Source organism: Coloeus monedula, assembly GCF_965178545.1.
Source record: "Coloeus monedula genome assembly, chromosome: 1".
Lineage (NCBI taxonomy): Eukaryota > Metazoa > Chordata > Aves > Passeriformes > Corvidae > Coloeus > Coloeus monedula.
In genome coordinates this window covers 21,435,411-21,463,232 of record NC_138781.1, presented here as the reverse complement: position 1 = coordinate 21,463,232, position 27,822 = coordinate 21,435,411, and the positions used below count along the sequence as shown (strand labels likewise).

Sequence of the window (27,822 nt, the reverse complement as noted above, 5' to 3'; positions counted from 1 at the left end):
AGGAAGAGGGATGCATAGCTGGCAGAGATGGGGCACTGCCCCCACTGTAACCCTGGTGCTGTACATTGCACACTGCCTGTGAGAGCACATTCACACCCACCAGTGATGGCACACCAAGAGGCCCTCGGGAACATGCTGTATCTCAGCGACAGTGCTCAACAGGATGAGCACACTTGAGGGAATGGTGGGAAAGCATTGAGACCTTTATGATTTCTCGTAACTCTGGTTAAGTCTCGAGAAATGGCCTTTATTAAATTTGATGTCTCTGAGTAACAGCTCACCAAATAAAGACATCACCAGGAAAGGAGGTGGGGAAGTGGTAAAGGGAAGGGAAAAAAAGGTGACAAAACTTCTCTGAAATTCAAATTCCTTGGATTTTGCAGGATTGTCAAACTGAAGAAATGGAAAATAACCAGAAGTAATGTTTGCAAGTGGCTGATTTATGAAAGAATCTAGTCTGATGCCCACTTTGCCCAGATTTCCAGGTGTGTGTCAGTGTTATGTAGCTGGTGTGCAAGGGACACACAAGCTGCCTTCACTGACTATGAACAGAGGGGCAGATGTTGACCTTACAGAGGGATCAAAGTACTGAGAAAACAGGCACTTTGAAGGTGGCAGTGCAGGAAAGACACAGAGCTAACAGATTAAAAACAGACAAGTAAGTGTTGAAAATTCAGCTAGGATGTAGGGGAAGGTTGTCAGCCTACCCATGCACCTGTAAATGTGTATTATAGGCTCCAGCGGTGCACAGTATTGTCCCCTTAACACCTTAGAATATAAAACAGCAAGATAGAGGAAGGAATTGGTAAGTGAAAAGCTGTTTCTTTATTCCTGATCATTCAATATACTGCCTCTGCCATGCACCTGTAACTTCTGTCAGATTAATGCTTGACCCCAGGACTTGGGCCACTAAGGTTCTCAGGCTGGTATCAGAGAAATAAATTCCTCTTGCCAAGTATTGTATCCTGACGACACTCTTGTATATACAAATTCCAAATGAAAAAAGGTATAACTTCAGATTTTAAATTAATATAAAGGATCAAATAATGTTTTGTATTTTGCATCTATTCAATATTGAAAGTTTTGAATTTTTCTTTTATTACTGTCTTGATATAGCATATATCTCTAAAAATTACTTTTCAGTCCCAGAAAAAGCATTCTGATGGTGAAACACAATTTTTAACTAAGATGCACTAATACTTTGCTCAGCACTGGGCTGAACAATTTATATCAGGGTGAAGAAATTTCTGAAATCCACTGCATCTTCTAGCAAGAAGAAATATTTCTTCAGTTTGCCATCTTGTACAGTATGTTAATGCTCATTAAAAAGATAAAATGTTTCTCTTTTTTGTTGTGAAGGCAAATTAAAATCAATGCTTATGAAACTCTCGCATCCTATAAAACTGATACACACACACAGATTAAATGGGAATGGACTTCAATAAATGTCAGCTTTATTTCTTGTCATTTTTTGACATCTGGTGACCTGTAAAGAGCTTTAAAAATAATCAGATAAAATTCACTGTCAGTTCAGACATGATGCTTTATAAAGAAACAAGCAGCCACAAAAAGCAGGAGGAGTAATGGTTATTAGCCAGCTTGGTCCATTGAGGCAGACAATGGAAAGTTTTGTTTAGTTGGGTTAAAAGGACAAGATTTTGTGGAACCATCCTCCTGGTCTCCAACTGGTAATTAATATAAACAAGAAGCTAACACTATACAGGCTTGTCACTACTTGCAGTGAAATTCTTCAAATTTTTATGTTTACAACATGCTGATTCATGCAATGAATTCTCATTGCTCTGTATTACTAATTCAACACCAGGTGGTATTTTATGAAAAATGCTGAACTTATAGAGAATAGGTTTTAGCTAAAACTACTATGAAGTCACTCTGGACAAATACTGAGAGACCTAAATGGAGAGACCTCACCAAAATGCTACAGACATGTAAATAAACTGTGAAAGAACACAGAAGTAATTGTGGGGTAAGGAGAGGTGGGAGAGAGGGAAGAGACAGTGTTCTGCCAAATTCCAAAACTTCCCATGCAAATCAATGCTAAGTTTTCTTAGAATTCTAAAATTTGTAAATATTCTTTTTCTCTTGAGACCAGAAATATTAAAAAATCAAGCAGGTGTTGACCTAATTTCTTATGCTTTCAGAAGTTTTCCAGGCCAAGTCTTCACCAAGTCACTTGGAGATGCAGAAAAGGTAGTCAATCCAACTTCACAATTTTAAAGTTTCATGTTTCCACATCAGGAGAGGCTTCTACTAGAGACAGAGGACATTTCACTTCTGCTATAGTGCATAATAAAATACATTGCATTCGTAGTCTGTGTTAACACCATACTGAATACTACAGTATTTGGAAAACAAGCCACTTCTCAGTCTCTTAAACACCATTTCTTTGCCAGTCATTTTGGTCTTTTAAAACATAATTCTACCTGAAGGCTAAAAGTCAAATCCAGGGTCCCTGTGCTCAAGAAGAAAAGTCTCTGTCATGCAAGAATAAAGAAGACTGAAAAACCCAAGGCTGCATTAATCTGTTTTATAGGGGGATAGGAGGTAAAAGAGGAGAAAGACAATATCTTGGTTGTGCAGTTCTCTTGAGATGGGATCATCTGAAGCCTTGGAAAGACCTGTGATCACTAAATAAATTCAAGAATGGGAAGCTGAGTTGCAGAGTACTTAGGAAAGATTTGGGAAAGAGGAATCCCACACACACTGCCAGCAGTTTGTTCAGTTGGTTTAGAGATAAAAAAACAGAGATGAGGAAGTAGACAAATGAGTGAGATCAAATGCTTTCCTTAATTTTAAAAAAGATTAAGAGATTTTGATCAGTCTGAGTATGAAAAGTCAGAGAAAACTGAAGGTTGAAGATGAGAATAGGAAAATGACAGGGAGATAGGATGAGATAGGATGAGATGTACTCACTGGAGCAGACAGAAGGATTGGAGTAAGGCTGTAGACACATTTCTTGTTGTAATAGAAAAGGAGATGCACAGATTTGTACAAAGGGAAGAAGGGGGAAGCTAGCAAGCTACCATTTACACACATGACCTAGCATTCAAAGTCACTTAGATCAACACATCACAAGTAAACGCATCCTGAGAAACAGCAGGGAGAGACCTCAAGGGGATATTTAGGCTGCTTCAAAGCAGGCTCAACTATGCCTCTGCATCCTCACAGGTGACTGTCTAACTCTGTCCAACACCCTCAAACAATTAATTCTACAGCTTAAACCATCCTCACCATAGCAAGGTTTTCCTAATCACTAGCCTGAATCTCTCTTGCTACACTGCATGGCCACTGATAACTTTCTAACCCACTATGGGCACAGAAAACAAATTATTCTCCTTTTCACACCAGCCTTTTAAGAATTTGAAGGCTTCTTATTGTGGTTCTGCTATTCTTCTCTTACCTACGAAACATGAATTATTTCACTCAAGACTGAATGAAAAGTGGAAAAAGACTAGCAGGCAGTTGCAGTCATAAAAATGTATTACAACTTTGAATTTAACAGTGGTTGTGTTTCTACTATGAATATTCATTGTTTTCTCTTTGGTGCTAGACGAATTTGCACATTTTGGCTACATTCAAAAGTATCAACAAAGCCATTGAAACAACACAGTATTAAATCCTTGAGATATAGGCATTTTATTTATTTTTAGAAAAAAAAGGTGAACAAGAATTTTTATGGCATCCTCCAATTCTCTCTTGTTCCTTCACATTAATCTCCATCTTTTATGTGCACATGCAGCACATTTGGAGACTCAGCTCTGAACTAAAAGCGTAACCAACTCCTCTGATCTCCCAAGGCCAAGGAGTTTTCATCTTTGCTATTCAGTGGCCCTGTTTAAGGGATAGCAGACCTTGCCCTCTTGCTTACTGGAACAGCATATTGGCAGGGCAGTTGAACGCATCATGTCACCCAAATTTGAAAGAATGTTTGCTGGAATGGGGAATGGAAAAAATTATATGATCAAAAGTCAAGCCCTGGACCAATATGAAATCAGAGCAAAACCAAAGTAGTGGGTTACCTGTTCCATTTCCATCTAATCCCTGCAAATAAGGGAAACTGTCCACTTCCCAGGGTGAACTGGCTGCAGTCAGATATGCTGTCAAATCACTGTAGCTAGTGTTCTCTGGCAATTTCACAGATCTTCTCTGAAAGTGAACTTGTGGCTGAGTCCGTGCACCTAAAAATATTAAAAGTGACTTTATATCCAAGGTGGGCAGAATATTTAGGTGTTCATATTCATGGAAGCACTTTTACATTTTTTTCATTATAAACTATGGTAGCTTGAGAAGGACAGAGACATCAGAAGTCTATTATGAAAGATGGATAACCCGTATTTTTACAAGTATTTTGCAGTTGGCATTATTTGTCCACAAGTATTCCAGAGCAAAACTGTGGAGGCACCTACTGTCAAAAGCTTTTCTGGCTATGTTGTTTCTCCTCCACTTTCATTACATGCCTCTTCTAATAACTGAAACGAAAACTAAGTTCAGAGGTAGGGTATGCAAAAGCTTAGGAAAGCATCCAGTTCACCATATTTGTTCAAATTTTGTTTTCCCCGAAATAGCAAGATAAATGTAGTTTATACTCTTTAAAATTATTTTCTAAGAGACAATTCTACCTGTAGTCTCAATTAACTTATGTAACTTCTGTATTTAGATTTTGCCAAGCTTTGGCCATGAAAACTAACTCTAAAACTGAGACCGGTCACTATTGAAATCACTGGATTAAAAGATTCACTTGACAAACTTTGGGTGAAAAGATTTGCCGTATTTTCCCATGAAAAGAACACATCGAAATAGAACCAAATTACTTGGCATGTAAGATTTTTCTCTTTTCCTCTGTCTTGTATAGTGTTAGCATTTCTTTCAAACTCACTAGGTGTTAATTGAAGGGTCTTTGCTGCAACATGATTTAAGATTGTTTCATGTACTATGGCATTTCATGTCTCATTTAAATCCCAGCTTACAAAGTCAGTAGTCTTTTTCAAAGGATACTCACCATTAATACTGTTTAGCAACACACAGCAAGACTCCATCTGCAAGTTTGTGTGCACAACATGCAAATTAATTTTTAAATCAAAAGCTATTGTATTCTCCAGAGCTCATTTTGAATACACACAGAACACTTCCCAGACAGCACAAAATCAAGAGGCAAGCAGTTTTCTTCTTAATTCACATTGGACTATGTGATTCAAAGATGTCAACTCAAAACAATTTTGCATCTTTTCCCCCATTAGTCTCTGGCAGCACTTTTAGGTTACATGTAGCTTCACTGCAAGAAAGAATAACAAACCTGACTTGCTCCTAAGCTTTGTAACTGTGAGTGTCATTAACCTAGAGACTGGAATCTTTTCTTGCATAATTTTCCAGCAGGAACTCTAGCTGTGAGAAAACATAAAACTCAACAGAACAAAATGTTGTATTGGCCAAGAAAAATGTCTGTATACAGGAGCAAGTACCTCCAAAGAGCTGATTGTTTTTTAGCTGTCATTTCTTTTGTAATTCTGCAAGAAGAAGCTAAAAATTGCTTTTATTTTTTTAATTTCTGAAACATTTAAGTGTTTACAGCAGGCTCTCAAGACTGGCAATACCCACAAGTGTTTAATATAGTCATTAAACAACACCCCTGTGAAATGGGAAGAAATCTCCCTTATCCAATTTCTAGACTTAAATAGAAAACTATATAAAAGAATAAATAAATCGCAACAAACTCAGGCAGGACTTATCTCCTGTGTGCTCTGCAATACTGTAGCAGCTTGCTGTACCTCAGGGACTGATCTGCTCAGGCACTTTGGAAACCTCTGACTGCACTGCTAAGTTGGCTCCTACAGCCCATGGGTATAAATATCCACAGTAACAGAACAGGAACACCCCCCTCTCCTTCCAAACAAAGAAACTGGTATTAGGATTATCACCAACAGTCCAATGTAAAATTGCAGGGATTTTCTGCTGTCCAAATCTCTGGTTAAGGTGCATTATTTAAGTTGCCAAGAACTGGTGTTTTATTTCCAAAGATGCAAACTAATTAAAAATTAAAACCCAAGTAACTGCTGTTGAGTCTGTAATGCAGTAGTTTATGGGATTTCTATTAAAAAAAACAGTTGGGGTTGGGGTTTGAGCACTGGGAGAGCCATGAACTGCCAAATTTTAACCAGATAAGGAGGACTCAGAAAGCCAACCTCAGCTCCTTCAATCCTACAAGCAGCACAAAGCCTTCTTATGGCTGAGCTCCAAATCTGGCAGGAAACCTGTGCAGCAACGAACTCAGATATAAGCTCTGAGAATGAAGAAACAGCCTCTTCTGTAGATAGTGCATACACAGACAATAAATCAGTGCAGAGTAGTTAATTCACACCCTGGAAAACAAATTCCTCCAGATTGATGTTCACTCAAAACCTGACACTCACCCTGACTCTCCCCTCAGTTCCTCAGTTGTGTCTCCCACACGTGGCAAGAGACTCCAAAGGGGCAGAAGACTGGGAGCTTCCAGAGAAAGGCTTGTGAGGGAAGCAGCTACCAAGGCTTTCACCTTCTCTCACCACCTTGCTACAACATAATCTAATATTCTCCTTTACCAGCGGCCATAGTTGATTTTGGGGTGTATGTCTGGGGATAGATTTATTGAGGGAACTGGAAGTGGGAGAAACTTGTGCTGACCAGACTCTTAAGCGTTTTTTTCACCAAGTCATCACAGCACTGGGACTGGATTATTAGCATTGCTTCTATTACTGAAGATAACCTAGTTTTTACTTATAAAATCCAGTTTTTACTTATAAAACCCAAGCACATTCAAGTGTAAAATAGGCATGTTGAGCCCCTTCCACATGGTGTGTGCCATGAGGTAAAGACTGCTGAGTATGGATCTTATCTTCTTTAAACAGCCTCCTGTCAACACATCAGCCATGATTCAAATGCTGTCAGCTCCAGCTTGCCAGTACACTCCTGAGGATGTAACCTTAACGAGTCCCTGTAAGGCACCTTTTGTCACACCGGATGTGTGACATGTGACACCACACCAGCATTTAAGGTTTAATCTATGTGAAATAACATCTGAAGTTTGACCAATTCATGTTCTAATTGCTCATAGGTCAGAGACAGATAGAGGGTCCCCATACAGCTTCCATTCACTGAACGCTGAAATTCAGTCTGTCACTGTGCTGCTATTAAATAACTTAAATGACCCAGTGGTTGGCAAGCCCCATCCCTCACAATTACTGACAGAGCACAGCAGTGGATTGTAATGCCATCATGAAAATGAAGCTGCCTGCATCAACTCAGACAAACTTCTCAGCTGCATAATACGTTGCTTGCTTGCTTAATTACTCAAATGCAATTGGTAACTTGGGGTACCAAGACAGCCTTTCTTTCCCTTTGACTGGTGCTTCAAACACCAGTGTTCCCAGTCTGTTCCTGGTATAATGATTTCTGGTTTGCTCTCATTTTTGCACTAAGGTAACTCCTGATCAGCTCTTTTGAAGCAGTGTGAGGTTACTGGGAAGTAAATTAGAGAAAATAACAAGAGAAAAACTAGGTCACGAGGATTTTGGATCGAGACTAGAGAGGCTCCATTCAAATACTGGAACAATGTCTAGGCTGTCTTTCATTTAGGCTTCATCACAAGAGAAGTCCCAAGAAAAGAAATGCCGACTGGACTCATAAATTAGATTTTATGGGGGAAGACTGCAAGTTCAAATCCCAGTCCTTAGCATACTCCAGGTACCACTTTCTTCCTTTATCTCTTTTTTCTGCTATCCCAGTAGAACCAGTTACATTATTCTAATTTACATATATTGTTAACACACTGGATCAATTCACTGAAGGAAGGAAGATTATGCTGAAAATATTTATGAGTCTCACTCAGCTGTTAAATGTCCCCCTAGTCCTTTAGCATCCCCCATTTTTTGAAGGAAGCTGTGAATATGAAAATACTGTTCTTTTTCAGTTAATTGCATAATATTAGCACATTTGCATAAGAATAAGAGTATTTAATACAACAGGATACTGGAATACTGTTGGTAAACAATGTTTCATGTTTTGCCTAAAGCCTTGTGTTTTAACCCAGTTCACTGTCCATCTAATTTACCCCATTAGACAATGTCCAGCTCTCAAATTGCAGAATATATTGTACAGCAGCTGTTTCTCCAGATCCTTCTGAGCATTCCATCAGCTACCTAATTTGTTGAATGCATTTTCAGCTGCAGTTGTATCTAGTGCTATCATTAATGAAAAGCCTATCGTGTCTGGATGGCTTCTAACTGAAAAAATACGTCAGGAAGGCGTAATTGTATTATATTCTCTCAGATAGAACAAGGTTATCTTGGAATACTATTGAGGGCACTATTCCCTTGTTTATTAACTATCCAGTAGAGTTTAAAATGATGGCAAGCATAAGACTTATTGTGAATAAGACACCATTTATGCACAATAAGAGTGCCCACAGAAAAGGATGTCCCCTTTCTGGTTCAAGGTAAAAAGCTCCTGTTGTTAACAGACTTACCTCAGCCAGCACATCAATTGGATTAATTTACATCAGACCCCTAGTCAGATGAACATTTTATTCTTCACTGTGCAGTTCAGAAGACACTGTTCCTCTGATTGATACTACAGTTGCTTTAACATGTGTTTGGCCTTATGAAAAGGTTATTCAAACTTTATTCTCCTAACACAGTGGGTTTCAATGTGTAGGATTTAGGTTTGCAGGCAGTCTGACAAGGGGTCCACAGGAAAAGCAAGTTTATACAGGGTATACAACAATGTAGATACAAGAAATTTTCAGTTTTTCTATGCCCTAAATTTCTAAGTCATTCACACTAGGAAGCAAGAAAAAAAATGAAACCAGCAAAAATTCTTAGACATTAAGAACACCAGAAAATGTCTACTTCAAGGATGGTTAAATGAGGCTAGATGAAAAAACATCCAACAGATATCATAAGAAACTTAATCTCTAGCTCTCAAATGGCACACTAAAGTCCAAACTCATTTATTACTGTGTAACTTGAATTCCCTAGTCACAGCAGTTAGGGACGAATTCAGCTATTAATTTGGTAAAACAATCCCACAGAGAAGCATTCCTCAGGGAACTCAGAACTCCCCACAGAATACCAGTCTCATTCACAGGACAGAGTTCAGACAGCAACTGGGCTGTCAGGCTTTTTGTATAGTGTCCCTTAAATTTCAATTCCAACCTCCAAAAGCCAGCATACCTTGAAATCCTGAGACTATCTGGACTACATCATCATAGACCATGAGAGTAGCTGAGCGTTCAGGAAGAAGGCCGAGGCTCAGTGAAGAGAACACTGTGAGAGAGAAGTGGTTTAAGTGGGATATATTTAAATTCTTATAAACATAATCCAACAACGACAGCGGTTACTTTCTTCACATTTTTGCAAAAGCAGGCCACCCAAACTATTAAAATTATATTGTATACATGACAGAAACCACATGCATTTTCTGAACCAAACAGTTAAACTGCCACAGTAATTACTGAACTAAACAAAATGTTCTACGCTTTGACTCCTGCACGTCATGCATGGCAGCTCAAAGCACTGAAGAGTGCAGTGTAAAGCAGGGTTTCATGCTTTACATGAAGCAATTCCCAGCTCCACAGAAGGACATGAAATACATAAAGAGAATTGAAACACTGACTCAGTCTGGCTGAGTTATTTTTCTGTGCAACAGCTATACTTCTTACCTCAGGAATATTTTAATGAAACTTAACTTTTAAGTACTTTGAGATGCTTACATTAAGTCATACAGAAAGGCAAAGTATGATGAATAAGTCTGAATAATTTGCTTTAAAATGCAGCATGTACTTACTGAGTCACCACCTACACCAGGGAAGTGTTATTTATAGCAGAACTACTGTCATCCTACCAGTGGTGTGAAAGGGGATGGATAAACGGTACTTGCTGCAAGCAGTCTGCCTTGCAAGGACCTCCCTTCCCACTGGGTACTGACACTCCTTGCAGGGGCATGTGTCAGTATGCACACACATCTTTGCAGAGTGAAAAACAGGATATAATTTCCTGCCAAGTTCTTCAGACCCAGAGGATCCAAAACAGGGAAGAAATTAGCCACAGAACCCACTTGCCTCCTGCATCCATGAAAACAGAAAGGAGCATGACTGCCTGCAGTCCACACATGGCTTTCAAAGATAGAAGGAGGAGACTAATGCAGACTAGTAATTTTTGGTAATTGGACAGCATCCTATACCTGGAGAGTACTCATCCTAGTCTGAAGTAAATGCCAGCTGAGGAAGGCATTCCCAGAAAGAGTCAATAGAATAACAACTCAAACTCTTCTGATTTTCTGGAATTTTATGAATTTCCTCTACATTAATACACGTTACTTAACCCAAGAGAACATACAGATGTTAGCTACCAACAGGGAGACTACAGTATTTCTGCTTTAAGGAAGATATTCGCCTTTTAAAGATCAGAAATTTTAGTGTTTGGGAGAAGTACAGGAGAAAGGAGAAGAAACTAGGAGAAACACACTGATAAAAACTACCATCTAAAAGATGGTCTTAACGATATAAACATTAAAATAAATAAATAAAAATTTAAAATCATGTTATTGCAAGTACAGCTGGGAATCTTCTTTCCAATGCCCTACAGGTGAAACAGATTTACACATTAGGCAATGTAAGTAAGAAAGCCTAATGCAAGTAGCACTAAGGCCACACAATTACAAAATTTGTCTTTACTCCAATAACTTAATTTGTATGAAGAAAGCTAATATAATTTAGACACCCTGGGGAGCTCAATACAATCAACCATGCCAATGTCTTCTTCCATATATGCCAGACTATAATGAATATATAACCTCTAAACTTCCCTTGGGCTTTTCTGCACAATCTTTTCTCAGCATGACAAAGACAGAAAGCCACACCGTTTAAGGCCAGAAGGATGACAGTGATGATCCAGCCTTATTCCTGTATAACTACAGCCTTCCCTGGATTAATTATTGCTGCAGATTCAACAGCTATACCGAAACTTGAAAACATGTTGTAGAAAAACTCCAGTTTTCTTTTACAGGTGTCCAGTGGTGAAGAATACACTGTAATATCAGTGTTCTAATAAATAATTATGAGGGCAGTTAAACTATGTGCCTCTTTACCCATCAAAATTTATAGAGGTTAGATTTCCAGCCATTTGATCTTCTTTTTATACAAGCCTGCTAGACAGAAGAATTCTCTCTCACCCGTTTCCTGTTCTCTATGAGGGTATTGATGGACTATGATCAAATTACCCCATGAACTTTCTCGCTGGTGAACAAAATAAATTAAGCACTTCCAAGTCTTTCCCTGGAAACCATATTTTCCAATCTTTTAACCACCCCTGATACAAGTCCACAGTTTTAAACATTCTTCTTGAAACGTGGATCCAGAGCTAGCTACACATTTCCCTGAATGGATATGCCAAGGACAAGTCCTGAAACACTATACTCTGCCTTCCCAGTTTTTACCTTATTTTACAGGTAAACAATTCCAGATGAGTTCTCCTTTCCCAAAAATACTATAAACATCATCCTCTGCTCCTAAAACTGTATTTCACCACAGTGACAAAACCATGGTTTGCTTTGACTGACTGTCCTGGTTTCAGCCAGGATACAGCTATTTTGTTCTCTGTTGCTGGTACAGTGCAGGGTTTTGGATTTGGGATGACAATAATGTCGGTAACACACTGATGGTTTGGGTGTTGCTGAGTAGTGCTTACCCTAAGTCAAGGACTTTGCAGTTTTCCATGCTTTGTCAGTGAGAAGCTGCAGAAGAAGCTGGGAGAGAGCACAGCCAGGACAGCTGATCCAGACTGGCCAAAGGGATATTCCATATCACAGAATGTCATGGCCAGTATATTAACTGTGGGGAGTTGTCTGGGAGGGGTCAACGGCTGCTCAGGGATGGCCTGGGCAATTGTATTGTGTATCACTTGCTTTAACCAGGTTTTACTCCCCACTCTCTTTTTGTTAGGTCTCATTCTTCTTATTATTATAAAATTTTACTTTATTTCAATTATTAAACTGTTCTTACCTCAACCCATGGCTTTTACCATTTTATGATTCTCCTCTCCACCCATGGAGGCTGGGGGGGAGCAAGCAGATGGATGGTACTTAGTTGACAGCTGGACACTGACCCTACCAACTAAGGGTCAACTTAGTCTGAACTGTGCTGTCTCAGCAACTCCCTCTCTTCATTGCATACACTGCTCCAAAAGAAGCGTCCTTTTTAAATAAGGATTACCAGTCACAAATGTTTTCTTCCGAATTATTTACAAAGAAAAATCTATGCTTAGCTAAGAGCAGACAGATGAACACATCTTCCATCATGAACACTTCAACAACTCAAGTGATGTTAAATTAATGAACTGTTAATAAGTGGAGTCATGGCTCTGCTGATAAATATTTTAATGGAAGAAGAGATCTTAAATCTTTTCCTCCTACCATTTATCACAATGTAAATAAATAATCCTCCTGTTTAAGCGGTAAAGAGCTAGTAATTATTTTGGTTAATGTAAGAAAAGTTAATTTCTGTCAAATTATAAGAACAGAAAACCCTCGATATTTACTCCTTGAAGCTACTACAACAATATCACAAGTTCAGTGGCTGCACAGCTTTTCAGCATAAGGCTGTAACTAATGCATATTGCCTGTGATGGAAGAATCCTGATCCTTTAGGAAAGTTCTGCTACAGGACTTTAAACATTACCACCCTATGGCTTTCAAACCTACTCCCTGCTCGTGGTTATCCTTTTCCCATTTGAGGTAAATACGGCCATAGTCCAATTACCACAGCACAAAGGATGGCATATCAGCTTAAACACTGCCCTGGGTGGAATGCTGCTCAGAATGGGGGATCTGCTCTGTGAGGGACAGCTCCTAGGACTGTCAAAAAGCATTTTTGGGAAATGAGGATCCAGCTGTACGGGTGTGTCCAGACTGCACACTGCAGAATGAACATTGAGATATGCTGCCTGTTCCCCATCATTCAAGCCAGCTTAAAAATAACAACAAAACAACTTGCACATTTTTCAGAACTTCTGTACTGTGCTAGTTAAAAGCATGCTAGGCATTTAAATACATGGCATTTAAATAGAAATAGATCTTGGAAAGTTTTTTTAAAGACTATAGGCATTTTAGTCAATACAAAAAATAAAAGCCTAAGTATCTTGGGCCTTAACTTTTATGTCATGTACCTTTTCAGGACTAATTCAAAATCTACATAGGGCATATCAAGTTGTAACTTGTTGTTTCTTTAATCAAAGAAAGGAGTAAGTTCAAGGTACCAAAAGCAAAAGAAAGGATTCTACTTCCAATTAAATCAATGACAAACTATCTTCCAGTTTCAGTGGGGGAGGATCAGAGGTGAAACGAATCTACCTTCTGAGCTAAGCTCACATTTCAGCCATGGAAAGAAAGATTTTGTGGAACCTATACAATTACTGCTCTTTAAACTTCAATGACTTACTAAAACAAGAATGCCCTGTTTAATTCTCTTCCCTCAAAATCAGTATTTAAGAAAAACAACAAGCAAAAAACTGACCTAACAAACTCCAGGCTATGGAAGGGTACATCTCATTTAAAAGACCTAGGGTATGAGTCAGAAAGGTAAGAGACACAAGGCAAGGTTATTGCATACTTTAATAATTTAAAAGCACATAAAGTATGCTGAGGAAGCTGCACTTCATCTTATTGAAAGAGAAGAAAACCCAAAGGAAAGTGCTAAACAGAGTCACAGAACAATGATGGCTGCAAGGGACCTCTGGATGTCACCTGCTTCCACCAAGCAGGGCTTGTCCAGTTGAGTTCTGAATGTCTTTAAAGATTATGACTTCACAACCTTTCTGCTGCTGCTGTAATGAATTGTTGCTTGTAATCTTTGTTGCTGCTGTAATGAATTGTTGCCTTTTACTTATTTGAAACTCTCCTGGCAGCAACTCTTTTCAGTTGCTTCTTATTCTTTCACTACACCCTAAACAGCTTGACTAAAGTCTTTTCTGTAGCTCCATTAAGTAGCTGAAAAACATGGTGGAATACAGTACAGAAAATGTGGAAGAAGCCACTCTTATCTGAAGCAAGTGAAAGCAGATAAGTAAACAGCATGTTGAAATGCCTAAAGCATAATTCTGGGTTTGAAGAGATTCACGCTCCTTTCTCCTTCTGAAAATACATTTGCTACTTGACCTTGCAGCAAGTCACACAGTCCTTCTGGCTATGTTGATATTAATAAATAAAATGGAGCCAAAACATGGAATTCAACATTGCCCTGGGAACATGTATACTATTTAAATATTAGTGCACTTAAAACCTGGCATGGCTTTGGCCCAGGCTAATAATCAAATCTGAGGTGTGTGTTATTTAGGTGTGATTTGGGTGTAATACAAGCCTGGGACCATTCCCAAATATCATGGACCCTAACCGTGGCTGAGGATTACAGGAAAGGCAGATGAAACTCAGGATGTGATCTTCATATAGATGTTTCATCTTGAGGTTTGAAAGCCACCCTCAATCTGTTCTTTTTAGCAGAACAGAAATAGGCTTCATGACTCAATTTTTCCTCTCATATAACTAATGTAAAGTTCTGAGGCATTCTGATAAAAACTAACATGCAAGTATTATGCCTGTGGAAGAAGCAAAGCCATGCTAATGTACTAAAAATCCTTACATCTGGATAATGTAACTGCAGATTAAAACTGTTCTACTGACATGGCTAAGAAGTAAAAGACCCAGACTTTTTTCATACGCTACAGCCTATGGTGCAACAGTTGTTGCTACACCTTGGAAGAGAAGCAAGAGTACATCACAGCTGCTGAAACAAGGCTCTTAGAAATTGTTTCCATAAAGAAGAAGATCTGGAACAGATTTCTATTTTCTATGGAGCTGTAAGAGCACCAACAAATGTTTGAAAACTGATGTAGCACTGTATCAAGAACTGCCAGAAGGAGAGTGAGTCTCTGCTCAGCCTTGATGCTGCAGTTTAACTGAGGTAGAAATGTTACTATTTTTGAAATGGGCCGAGGTTTCTCCCCCCACCGAGGATCTCAAGCATTGAAACACATCATACAAAACTGTGTAGCTTCCTTTAGATGCAAAATCTTACCTCAGAACAAAAATAAAGATCTCTTACCAGGCAATCTTACAGGTTTCCATGGTGCAGAATTTGGCACATATGCATGTTTACTAGCAGTCACTATCAGCTGATTGCCCAATTTATACTGAAACTTGAGGAAGGCAGTGCCATCTGCTCCTGAGGTTCCAGATGCAATGGAGATCTGGTTGGTAAAAATCTCAATGAAGGCTTCAGTTACTGGCTGATGGGTGCTGGCATCGCTTACATGGACCTTCAGCGTTACTTCTGTAATGACAAACAACCACAGTGATTATTGTCTGAAAAGCTTCTGTGGAAGGCAGCAGTTAGAACATGCTGTCACACCAATGACTGAAAAGACACCAGCTCTGCCATTTTGGTGCCATATACAACTTCTTATATTGGCCCACAGCTCTCCATCTCAGGCAGTCACTCTTTAGAGACACTGCAGATTCTGCCACAAGCCAGACCAGGTCCTGAATTACTGCTCGACAGCTAACTTCAACTGTGGAAGCATCTATCTTCCACCTGTGACCCACATGCAGCTGGGCAGCACACCACCAGGGCAGGCAACATTCCCTTCAAGGGGCAACATGTCAATCACACAGTACTGTTGTACTATAGCAATTCCAAATGTGTGCTATCAAACACATGTGTTACCAACGGACAGCAGGGCATGGAAACTCTCTGTATGGTCCCTGCCTTGCTGCACCTCTGCTCCAGCCAGCCTTCTCCATCAGCAGTGGGGAGAGGGAAAGGCTGAAAGTGGGGTATGCTACTCACTCCTTCCCAAAGCAATTCTCTCTGTGTAGCAATGGAATGGAGGAAATGTGCATGATGGAAGCCCAGGAAAAAAATGGGCCATAGAGTAGGCTGTGCTACAGTTGGGAGATTTTCAGCTCCAGTGGGAGAGATTGCCCCAGCTGGTACAAGACTTCCCCGGTGATGCCTAACCAAGGTGGTGAATTCCCACAGGATCATGTCCATGTCCTCAAAGCACAGGACAACCAGGTGGGATGCAGAGTGCTAGCAGTGACAGCAGGAGCCCTGACACTGCTGTATCACCTGTCCCCACATACAGCTGGTGAGAAGCAAAGAAGTGATGGTTAAGGCAGTCAGGAGAATCATACATCTTGCAGATATGCAGTCAGAAGCCAACACAATGGACTACATTTTTCTTGAGCAATTTGCCTTTTTCCAGAAACTAATTACTAGTTTAAATGTTTCCAGATGTACAATATTTGTCCACTCTGGGCACTCCTATGACTAAACCATGCATAGTGTCACCAGGCTTTTGTTACATAAAATGGAGTGGCTTGAGCAAGACAGTCCCTCTGGAAGGCATTCTTTATCTACCATTATTTTTCTGTGCCTACAATAGTTCCACTGCCTCATGCTATAAAGTAGCAGCTGCTGCCTTTCTGCAACAACCATGACTTAAATGCAATGCTGTGTTGAAAAGACCCAGCAATGATCTACTGCTTCCACCAAGACACTCCTCGGGTTCTTTTTGCTTCCAGTTGCCTCTTTCTCTTAAATGAACACCTCCCTCCGTCTTTTCTCTCCCATTCTCCCCTTTCTCTCATTCCCATCCTAATTTTTGGAAATTCTGTTGTTCTTGCATAAAGTTCCCCACCTCAGTGTACTCTATTCCCTAAGGTAGTAGATGGTATTTTGCAAACTCCCTTATTGTGTCAGGAGACTTCAGCCTCTCACAAGCAAGATGCTCACACTCCATGTGCAATGCATTTCTGCATGTGATGCCCAGAGAAGAGAGCATGACATCTGTGCTAGTTTAAAAACAGTCTAGTATTTAGTGGGCGGGAGAGAAGCTGCTCAAACTTTTATGTCCGGCACAGAGCCATTCACTGAAGGCTCTGACAACGGGCAGGTAGGTTCCTAGCCCAATCAGACAAGTTGGTTAATGCCTCTGTGAGGACGTATTTAAGAAAGGAAAAGCCACAGGAAGCTCTCTTTCTTCTCCCAAGGGGTGGTGAGGTGGCTGCTGGGGCCCATCCCAGTGGGGGGAGGGCACTGGGCCCCATCCCAACTCCCGAGGCCAGGACCGCGTGGCCAAAGCCCTTCTGAGGCCGGAGCCACCCGTGCAGTGCCGGTGAGGACCATGCGTCCAGGACCGGCCATGCGGTGCTGGCAGGGACCACGTGGCCAGCAGCAAGAGACATCATGAGCAACTCCCAGATGCAGAGCCCGGATGAGATCAACCACTCAACTGCAACTTACAGACACAAACTTTCTTCCAAGTCAGAGAAAAATGAAAAGTGAGGACACGTGAGGAGAACCAACATGGTGGCACCGAGGTCAGTGAAAAAAAGGAGAGGGAGGAGGTGCTCCAAGTGCCAGAGCTGAGATTGTCCTGCAAGCCATGGTGAGGACTATAATACAACAAACTGTTTCCCTGTAATTCATGAGGTGCATGGGGAGGTGCAGAGATCCACGCACAGCCCATGAAAAAGAGTACTCACACTGGAGCACGCGGATACTGAAAAGCTGTAATCTAGTGAGGAACTTGAACAGAGAGAAATGACCCTTGCTTTTAGCAATAGAGAAAAAGAGCCTTCACTTCCAAACTAAAACAGCTCACCCTTAAAAGACTAAACCCCACGAACTGAAATGACCCATGCTAGGCAGTTGTGAGAAGACTGCTTGACCCGTGGGAGGGATTCATGTTGCAGCAGGTTTGGGCGGGCTGTTGCTTGTGAAAGTTAAAACCACACTAGAAAAGTTCACAGAGAACTATCTCCCATGGGAAGGATCCCACGGCACAGCAGAAGAAACTCTTTTCCTTAAGCATACTAAAGAAAGATTTTTAAGAAGCTAAATATTGACCAAAACCCCCGTGTTTTGTTTCCTTGCACCGTTGGTAGGAGGGAGAGACTGGGAAAGAAAGGTGTTCTGAAGGTTTCCTTTGGTACTCATTATCCTTTTTACTTTCAAGTCCGTTAATAATAAATTTTCTTTATACTGTTTAAGTTAAACCTGTTTTGCCTTACACTGTTTATTTTTCAATAATCCTTATCTCAACTCACGAAGTTTTTGTTTTAATTTCCCCTCCTCTGCTTAACTATAGCAGAGGAAAATAAGTAGGTGGTTTTTTTGTGGGTGCCTGGCACTTAACCAACTTCAAACCATGACAACCTCCTGTTCATATATATTCAAAAACATTACATTGATTTCTATAGAACAGTACTGCTGGTACAGTTCTGTTGTATTACTAATGCCTTGTAAGAACTTATTTTGGTGTAAGCCCTGAGCCAGCAAGATATAACTCCAAGAAGAAAGAAAACAAAGAACAAAATCTTTGTTGTGAGTTTCAGTAGTGAAATGGCACAATTGAGTACACAGAGAAACACACTGTAACAACCTAAAATTTTAAAAGGATGTCAGGACCTAATACAAAAATATCAGCACATCTGTCTTAAGAGTATTTCAGCCATAAAGAACAATATCTTGGGCCCTTTTATAAGCAGGGACCTTCTCTCTGAATCCTACAGTACTGAAAATGCTAGTATCAAGCAGCCCTGCACAAAAACCCCATTAGACAACTCATCATCATCACAGCCCTTGCTTTAGAACTTGGCAACGGAGGATGCCAATTTAGATGGGAGCAGCATGAAATACATTCTAGTTATTAAAGATTCTGGACTTCTTCCCAGTTTTGCATCTAGTAGTCAAAGGAAGCAATGTACATTGAAAATCAGTGTCCACATACTCTGGTGCCCAGTACAGAGTGCATCCTTAGAAATCCTGCCTTGACCACCATGCAACTTGTGAAATCTTGTGTATGTGAAAGGTAGCCACATTAATCAATGAAGGAAAATATATATATGCATGTATTTACAAACATGAGGACAAAAACCAGTGTAAGTTTTATTTCAAAGTGGAGGGATTTGCTTAGATCCAAAGCCAGACAGCTGTGCTCTTAGCACTTCCCACTTTGAATTTCCTAGGGAAAAATGCAAGAATAGATGAGGTTAAGAATAATGGGCGATACATTAAAGAAAAAGCAAGAGAACAGGACAATTTCTCTTAGCAATCACTGTTAGCAATTTCAGTAACATGGAAGTTTAGCCTTTTCTAAAACAACCACATATAACACGGAACCAAGGAGTTCTGGATATTAACTACTAATTAAGGAAGAGGGTAAGAAAACAACAGAAGTATCAAATTTAATTCCTTATATACATCCAAAATTCTAGAATAGAGACTACTACTAAAATTGATCAAGAAAAAAAACAATAAAATTTTCCTGTATACACAAATCCATCTTTCTCTTCCCAAATCAGTGAGCTAGGCCATGGGTATCTCCAGTAGGAATTTCTTTATCTTTCACTCCATAGCTATGTAAGGTCTTCTGTCTGCATCCTTCTTTCTTTCTGCATCCTACCCTCTTTCTGATAAGGAAGGACAGGGGTTTCCAAAATCCTGTTTCTAAACAGAAATGACAAAGGCAATCATCCAAGATGAAAGACTGATGTCCTGAAAGGCAGCAGATTGGAACTGCTGCTCCAAACCCCACAGTCCCTAGATCAGACACTGGGCTTGTTTTCTCCTTCTTTTTGATATTTAACATGTTTTTTTCCTGAGCAGATAGAGAAAACCCTAGCAGCCTGAACAATCCCAATTCCTTTTCATGTGTTATCTTCCCTGACAAACATGTGAAATGTATACTACTTGCTTAATTCAGGGCTTTCTCCCACACAACAGCTCCTTTTTCTTATCTAATGCAGCAGTGAAATCACGAACACTAAACCTCCGTTATCACTGTAATTTCCACAGCAACTGAGTGATTAAAAGCTTAAAACTGGAAAGAAATCGTTGAAGAAAATATCCTCTCAAACAGTGACGTGATGAGAACACGTGAAGAGAGACAGTAAATTTCAGAATTGTTAGGATATATTCAGGCACTTCTTGAGCATCAGGAGAACTGGAGAAGGGAAATAAGACAGCAGAGTAAGGTCAAGAAATGACCCAAGATCAGTCTGATCTCTAATTAATAGGGAGGTTTTAGATCAAAAGACTAGGCATACTGGATGGAATCAATTAGAAGCTGTTTAAAAGACTTATTTTTAACTATGGAATAGAGTATTTAAAATATCTGGCAAACTTTTTAGTTGTTACTCTCAGCAAACAGTGGGTATAAAGCAGATACATTATTCTTGAGCTTTGCAGCCTGCCACAGCAAGAAGCTCACAGAGAATTAAAGACACACGGACTCAGAAAAGAAGGACAGCTGTAGACAAAGGCAGGGAACTGAAAGCACTGCAAAAGATGAACTCTGAGAACATGAACTGCTAAAGGAAAGCCTGCTTCATTCTCACACTATTGTATGTACAGCAGGAGTATTTGCTAAATTGTGGAGGGGCTTTGTTCTGTGCTACTAATGAGGTCCTGGAGAAAGGAAAGGGATCTAAAGGTGAAGAGTGCTGAGCACTCATGTGAGAGCAAAGCAGAGATGGCTGAGGTGACAGACCCTGGGCTGATTAATTCATCCAGGGAAGCTGTGGTCTCTCACTTCCCCAGACAAGCCAGCCACAGTCAGGACAGGCTGTGTATGAGCCATAGCCCGGTCTGATGTACCTGCCAGGTGTGGTGTGGTGTGAATGCGTCTCTTTCAGAACTCATCTGTCTGGCATGTACTTCCCTGGTGGCTGGTAGCACTGGAGGACACAGGTACTATAGAGCCAGAGTCACTTGCCTGTTCCACTAGAGTCTGTCCTGCCATTACATTCTTACAGGAAAGATTCAAGTCCAAAGCAAGAACCACTTAGGATAACTGTCATTTCCAGAAGATAAACCACAAGCAAAGACATCCTTTCTGGATGGGAAAAAAGCCTGTGTCTCCCTTTCTAGTGCAGGTAAGAATGGGCCACTCACACATGTTAAACAGTGCAACCCTTCAACTCTGCTTCAAGAATCCCAAAGCAAAGTGGGAAAAGGAGGTTAGTGGGAAAAGAGCACATAAAAGTAGGAAATGCAGGGGTAAATTCCACAAAGAGATCAAGGTTGATGTATATGTATGCTCAAGCAAGTCTAGTGTAAATCTGTTCTCTTGTAGTTATAGTCCTTTGTCTTCTTTTAAACAATAACCTCTTACTTGTTTTTCAAATGTGTGCAGACCTAAACTACTAGTTACTGTGAAAACAGCTGCTTAAGCGCAACTCCTTCCCAGTTTTCTAGTACTAAATTTATTGTAAGCTATATAAAAAACCTCCAGCATCTTCAAGGTTATAATTTAGGAAAGTGAAAAATACAAAAACATCCCTAAATGGTAGCATTCCAATCCAGAATCCCATCTGTCTTCTTAATCTGATTTTTGAGATTTTACTAAGTTTAAACTTTCTCTGAGCAATCCTTCCTGTGCCATCTGCTCTATGAACCCTACTGCCTCGCCTGAAATACAATTAACCTTAAGAAAACTATTTCTGCAGTTGTAACCCCTTCTACACTCACGACTGCTCTTTACATTACTGTGAACTCTCAGTTTGGGAATGATTTCCTTCAGAACTGCTATCATCATCGCTGTCTTCTAAAAGCACTGGTTTTAGGTGTTTTGGGGTTTTGTTCGTTTGTTTGTTGGGGTTTTTTTTAAGTCATTAACTTAATCAAGAAAATACAATCCTGAGCGACCTGAGCAAAGGCAAACTGTCAGATCCCAAATACTGGAATAAACAGAGAAAAGTTATGACACAGATTGGAAACCAAAGATCACAATCCTATTTAGATCCCAATCCTGCAATTTGGTTTCTGTGCACACACCCCTCTATCAGGCAGACTCCCACTGACGTCTGGTGGACAGATGATCTCTTTTGGGAACAGGCTGACACAGGCAGCTGCTATCACTTAGCTTTTCCTTTGGGGGTCCCTTATCCATGGACAATGTCAGGATATTACCAAAGAAAGAGATATTTAAATGATCTAGGTTTTGATTAGAAAAAGAAAACTTCCGGCTCATTTAAAAAATGCCGTTATGAACTTTATGTAAAATTGTGTACTCTGCTGATTGAGCTTACTGGCAATATGCCTGGCTTCGAATCCTACATGCCAAATGGATAAGCTTTTCTTAACCTTTTGCCCATGTGTGAGGTCAATCCTCAGCCAAACAATAGGATTTTCATTTATCTAAAGGAAAACATTTTCCTAGAAAAAGGTGTGTTCCCCATGCTTTAGCCACAGATGCCAACGCTAGCATTTACATATCGAATCTTTCTAATGTGCTGCATCAAGAAAGCTCTACTGACAATCACACTTCAAAATAGCAGCAGAGTAAGTTTGTATGAAGAAAAAGAAACGTGTATGTAACATCCCTCCAGAAGCACATAGACTCTGATCTTCATTGATGTTGTCAGCTGAAAGCAGGTTCTCAAGCGCACCTCAAATAGCAAACTACGTATGCTTGAACAAGATTCACAGCAAAAGATGATGACATCCTCTATTCAGAACTGGCTCTGGTGCTCATTACAGGAAAATCAGTAGAGCTACACAACCTTCCCAACCACCACAGATGGCCCAGGTTTCAGCTGGGGTGAGTGAGTGCCACTGATTTCCAGGGAAGCCAACCATGCAGAGGGTGGGACACAGGATGTCTGCTCAGTGCCTGTTCAGCAATTCTCCAGATGACACCATGGCTGCTGTAGTCCCTGGCATCAAGAAGAAAGTTCTTTACTGCACTGGTCAGAAATCCAGTAAGGACTACACAACACAGCTTGGTTCTCAGACTCAGATTCAGAAAGGATTTAGAAAGCAGAGAGGTTCAGAGAAGAGCCATATAAAAACCCAGGGGACAGGGAAGCAGCACTGGGACTGGCCATCTGAAGAACATGACCTCCTCTTCTTGCAAGAGAAGGCTGGATCACTGTGCATAACAACAAAAGTGCAAAAGACCTAGTAAGCTGTGGACCTTTGCCAACAGGGACAGCCAACAGCTGTACACTGAACCTAAGCAAATTCAGGTGTCATTTCTTAGCAATAAGAAAGCAGCTTACTAGATAGTAGACTCACTCAGGCTGTGAGAATTTTTTTTTTTTAATAGCTTTTAGTTCTAGGTGTTTAATTAAGGCTTATAATTAATGTTAAGAGTATTAATGTTTGATTCTAGCACATTTATGAAGCCAGCCCAAGTGGTTGGTTGTGGAGTTTCTTTTTAGCACTGGCATATGAATTAGCTAAACACTTTTTACTTTAGACATCAAGGGGAAGACTATCAGTAGGGTCCTCTGCACACTAAGTACTTGCAATGTGATGACTATAATTAACTCCCACACCTCAGAAGTCAAGAAGGAACTTTCTTCCCCAAATGCACAATTGATTGATTTCTGAGTTTTTCTTTTATTCCTCCCTCTTGCTCTTCCTCAGAAACAGTAGAGATCTGATGTAACAAGAGCTGCATATTCCACTCTTGGCTGACACAGAGAAGCCCCTAAATGATACCTGATCAGAGCATTCTGCTCACCTCATCTCTGCGGACAAGCAGGATCCAGGACTGTGGAGGAGGCTACTCTTGGGTAGCACGTGAGGCTTTTTCCCCCTTCTCTGCAGCTCAAGTTGATTCATCTGTATTTCTCATCTAACATTCCTTGCTGCTCCAAGTGCCTCAGGCATTACTGGCACTGTGGCTGGTTCCTCTAGTGCACAAGAATTTAATTTCCAGAGGATTGAAATAGTTTATCTTAACTAAAATAATTAGACTTAATCCTCAATATTCAAATAAAGCACAGTGGTCTGTGATATGAAGGACAGGCAGGTGCCCTACTTACCTCTTCAGGTTTAAAATCCATTGAACAAAGTGTTCATAAACTAAAACGATAAATACATTAATTTATCTCACAATGCATTATCTCCTAGGGATAATGCACACAAGTTTTAGTAAAATGTCACAAAAAGAATTCTACTGTATGAACTAGAGCAATTTATGCCACATGCAGTGAAAACCAGGCTACTATACAAGCCCTGTATTCAAAGGGGAGGGAGGGGCAGTAATGGGATAATAAAATAAAGACATTCAATATGCAGCTGTCCAACATGTAAAAGAAGATTTGCATATTCTGACCTGCTAGAGCCTAGAGCATTACCACCAAAATTAATTTCTTGGGAGAAAAGGTAGGAATTTGCTTTAATTAAAAAAAAAGGGAGCTATATGCATTATGCCCAGATGAGACTCCGATACCCTATTGTTAAGTGATTAAACAAGCATTTATAATTAACTTGAAACTCACACGGCTATGAAACTCATGAATAGCAATAGTTGCATTAACAGGTCTGCCTTTGATCTCTACAGGAACTGTGCATGACACAAACTAATTTGATTTCCAAACCTTGTCTCTTAGACATGGAATTAAATAAAATACTGTCATGGAGCGCAGATGGAAGTTGAGTTTCAAAGCTTTAGCTTGACGCACACATAATGTATTCTTTACAAGACATGAAAAAGTAATCCCTCTTTTTTTTGTAATAGAGCTCTTTGAAACTCTGTTTGGGGATCAATATGGAATGAGAAGTTAATGCACTGATACTTTCTAGTTGCTCAGCATTAGAGTTCTCCACTGACTCAAGACCACAGCTGATTTTGTGACATCAGCTCTGAGGATAACACCACATCGAGCTCAGCCGCTGTGGAGCTCACAGGGGTTTTAAACTAATTTTACATCTACTGCACCACCAGTCTAGTTTGGGGAAGGAAGGCTTGGATTTGCTTAGCCACAAAGGCACGTGTTACATTTTCTCTGAACAACTTTATCCTATCTATTAATAAAGTATGCATCTGATGAAAGCAATTCAAAGCAGATGTATCCTATGTTTAAGCAATCCAATATATGTTCAGTGGGGCAGCAAGGAGACAAGCACTTTTTTTTGCTCATTTTCAAGCAGCTTTAATCTCTAATTTCCAAAGCCTGTTGTGAAAGCAAAGCTAGATAGCACTTTGGAAGAAGGTATTTTTACTCGAGTTGTTTGTTTTTAAACAAAGCAGTGTAACAATTCAAACAAACCCATCTCAAGTGCCTCTCTACATTCCCACTGCAGCCTGCAGTGCAAACTCCCACTTTCATCTCAGTGCTCCACTGACGTAAGTTCATGCACATACAGAGGCAAACTACTGCACTAAAATTTTATCTAGGCACTTGCACGTTCCCTTTCTTCAAATAACTCGACAGTTGATATAATTGCTTCATTCCTTGCAGAGGTTATCCCCAGCTGGAAGACAGGAAAATTAAATCATAGGTGAAGCTACACATGGTAACCATCTCACTCCTCCAACCCAGCCAGTCTGAGCAGAGAGCTCTGCAGAGTGATGAGGAGTGCAGCACTACTGTTCAGCTACCCCACAGCAAAACCAGGAGCATACCTTCCCACCCCACCTCTGTGGCCTGGCTCTGAACTCTTGCTCCTTCCTTTGGGCTATCCCACTTCTCCTTGGACTTGCTGCTGTGTTGGTTGCATTCACTAACACAGTACTGCACCAGCCTAACAAACCAAGTGGCTCAGTGCCACGTTACCAGCCTGAACTGCTGAAGCAATGCAGCCCCACATGCCAAAATCAGCAGAACAGGCAGGTGTGGGGGTGGAGAGTGGTGGCCAAGTGCAACACTGGCAGAGGAAAAGAAGGAATTTAGGACCACCCCTGCTGGTTCATGGGCAATTCAGCTCTGTTGCATCCCTACGGTCACTTTGAAAGGGTGACGGTCCATCTCCTGACCTAGGCAAGCTTAAGGTCAGTATTCAGCATGTACAGTTGCAGTAAACCTTTATTCTGCATTTATCCCAAATCCCATACTGATTCTTCAATAATGTCCCAACCTCTACTGCTGCATACTGGCACCACAGCCCTAAAATCTCCTGGCTCCATCACGACAGGATGCTGGTGACAATGCCAGGAAAGGGCTGGCAGCAAGGACATTTGCACAGGCATTACACAGTGTTTCCAACTGCTCCTGAACACCCAAAAACCTCTACAGTCAGTTGGTATCTGTGACTGGGTGGATGGAGGAGGTTACTGTTGTTTCCTCCCAACCCAAAAAAGCTTCCTTTTATTAACATCTCTACATGCCACTTCCTGTGACTTCTGTCACAATAGCAACAGGATTAAATGCCACCCAACTTGTCTATATTGAAATTTTCCTATCCTCCAAAAATATTTATTTCCAAGTTTTTGAGATTTTTCTGTTTAAAACAGTATTGCTATTTCCTCATCTGGAATAGCTTAAAAATTTAATTAACCTGTGATCTAGGTCTTCCTCTAGATAATGAATAAAAACTTCAAATAAAATAGGACCCATTACAGTTCCCTTCATGCTAAAACTGTAAAGCAACCCCAGCTTAATACATGGCCATTTATCATGACACGTTGTTTTCTCTTTCATCCAATCTCAGTCAAATAGAAGCAGCCTTCTGATCCAAGCCAATTAATTTTTCAATTAATATTTTTTGAACCAGGCTGCTGTACTGTCTATACTTCAGCTACGATGACTGCATATATATGCAGAGCATACATAACTGACTCAGCAACCAAAACTTGTGTCAGTTTAAATTACCATAATAGCCATGGTGATCTTAATTCTTGGCAGGGGATTAATTTTTAGAGCCATTATGATTTCATGAGAAAAAAAATTCTAATCAGATTAGAACTCTGAACTTTGAAAAATTATTTTCTATTCCCCTACACGGGAAGTCAATTATGTAAATCAGAAGTTATTGGCTCTTCCACAAAATCATAATGGAAAGGTACAGTTACACTTGCAACATTCATCTTTCTTAGACTCATTGTGTATAAAAACCACAATGTGACAATGAGGGTTTGACATGCTGCTCACACACCTTATCTTACTTTCCAAGATGGGAAGAGCACTGGAGAATACCTTTGTATTTCTTGGTCACCTCTCTGATTCCCAGAGCTGCTTATCACAGTCCCATGACTACCACTGTAGCTAAAAATGAAGTTCTGGAGGTCCACGAACCAGGCTTTGGGAATGGGTGAAAGTAACTTGGGAGTAGCATGTTTGCTTAGATAGTACATATAATTGCCTATCTCAGGGGGGCGTCTGAAAGGGATGACACTCTGCTGAAGGACTCCTGGGGTTTACAAATCAAAATGCTAAAAACCAATGAATCACAGCTGATCAAATAGATCAGTGAATGATCTGTTCTATTTAGAGATCAATCTTGATGTAAAATGCTGTGACTGGCCAGAAAATGGCAGAGGAAGGCTGAGAGGAGATGGGCAAAGGCTCTGTGCCCTGAAGCTAAGGGAATAATGCAGGGTGGGACTGACCACAGCTGCTGCAAACAGGGCTAACTGTATCTCAACACAAATGGCACCCGAGGGTGGCCTTTGTGTTAGATGAACAGCTATGTCATTTGAGTGAATCAACTGACTACACCACAGCTGAGTGGATCAAATCTTTCTCCAAGTTCATTAAAGAAGTGAGAATGTCTCCCAAACTAGCACAGGGAAGGCATATATACATGGCTCAGACCAGGAAAGCAGGTAACAACTGAACAATTAGCAACATAAATAAATAAAATCAAAGACAGCTGTGTGCTGGTTTCAACCAGTATATTCCTCCTCAGCAGCTGGTGATGGCCAGCATCATGATGGTGAGCATATTACAGAGACCAAGAACTTGTACCACATACTGTGTAGTGATTGTTATTGTTGTTAATGTATTTCATATTAACAAAGTAAAAATTACATAGGCATTGTG

The 27,822-nt window shown here is 40.3% G+C and overlaps 1 protein-coding gene across 1 annotated transcript in view; it reads right to left on the bottom strand.

Moving 5' to 3' along the window:
* Nucleotides 1–27,822, bottom strand: part of FAM171A1 (family with sequence similarity 171 member A1) — a gene marked incomplete at its 3' end in the record, with an annotated part of 85,866 nt that overhangs the window by 19,413 nt on the left and 38,631 nt on the right. Inside the window, exons 3-5 of the mRNA XM_082285952.1 lie at nt 15,146–15,373; nt 9,225–9,317; nt 4,041–4,199 (exon numbers count right to left, since the gene is read on the bottom strand). Coding sequence (XP_082142078.1) covers nt 4,041–4,199; nt 9,225–9,317; nt 15,146–15,373 — 480 coding nt within the window. The remainder of the gene's footprint in view (nt 1–4,040; nt 4,200–9,224; nt 9,318–15,145; nt 15,374–27,822) is intronic.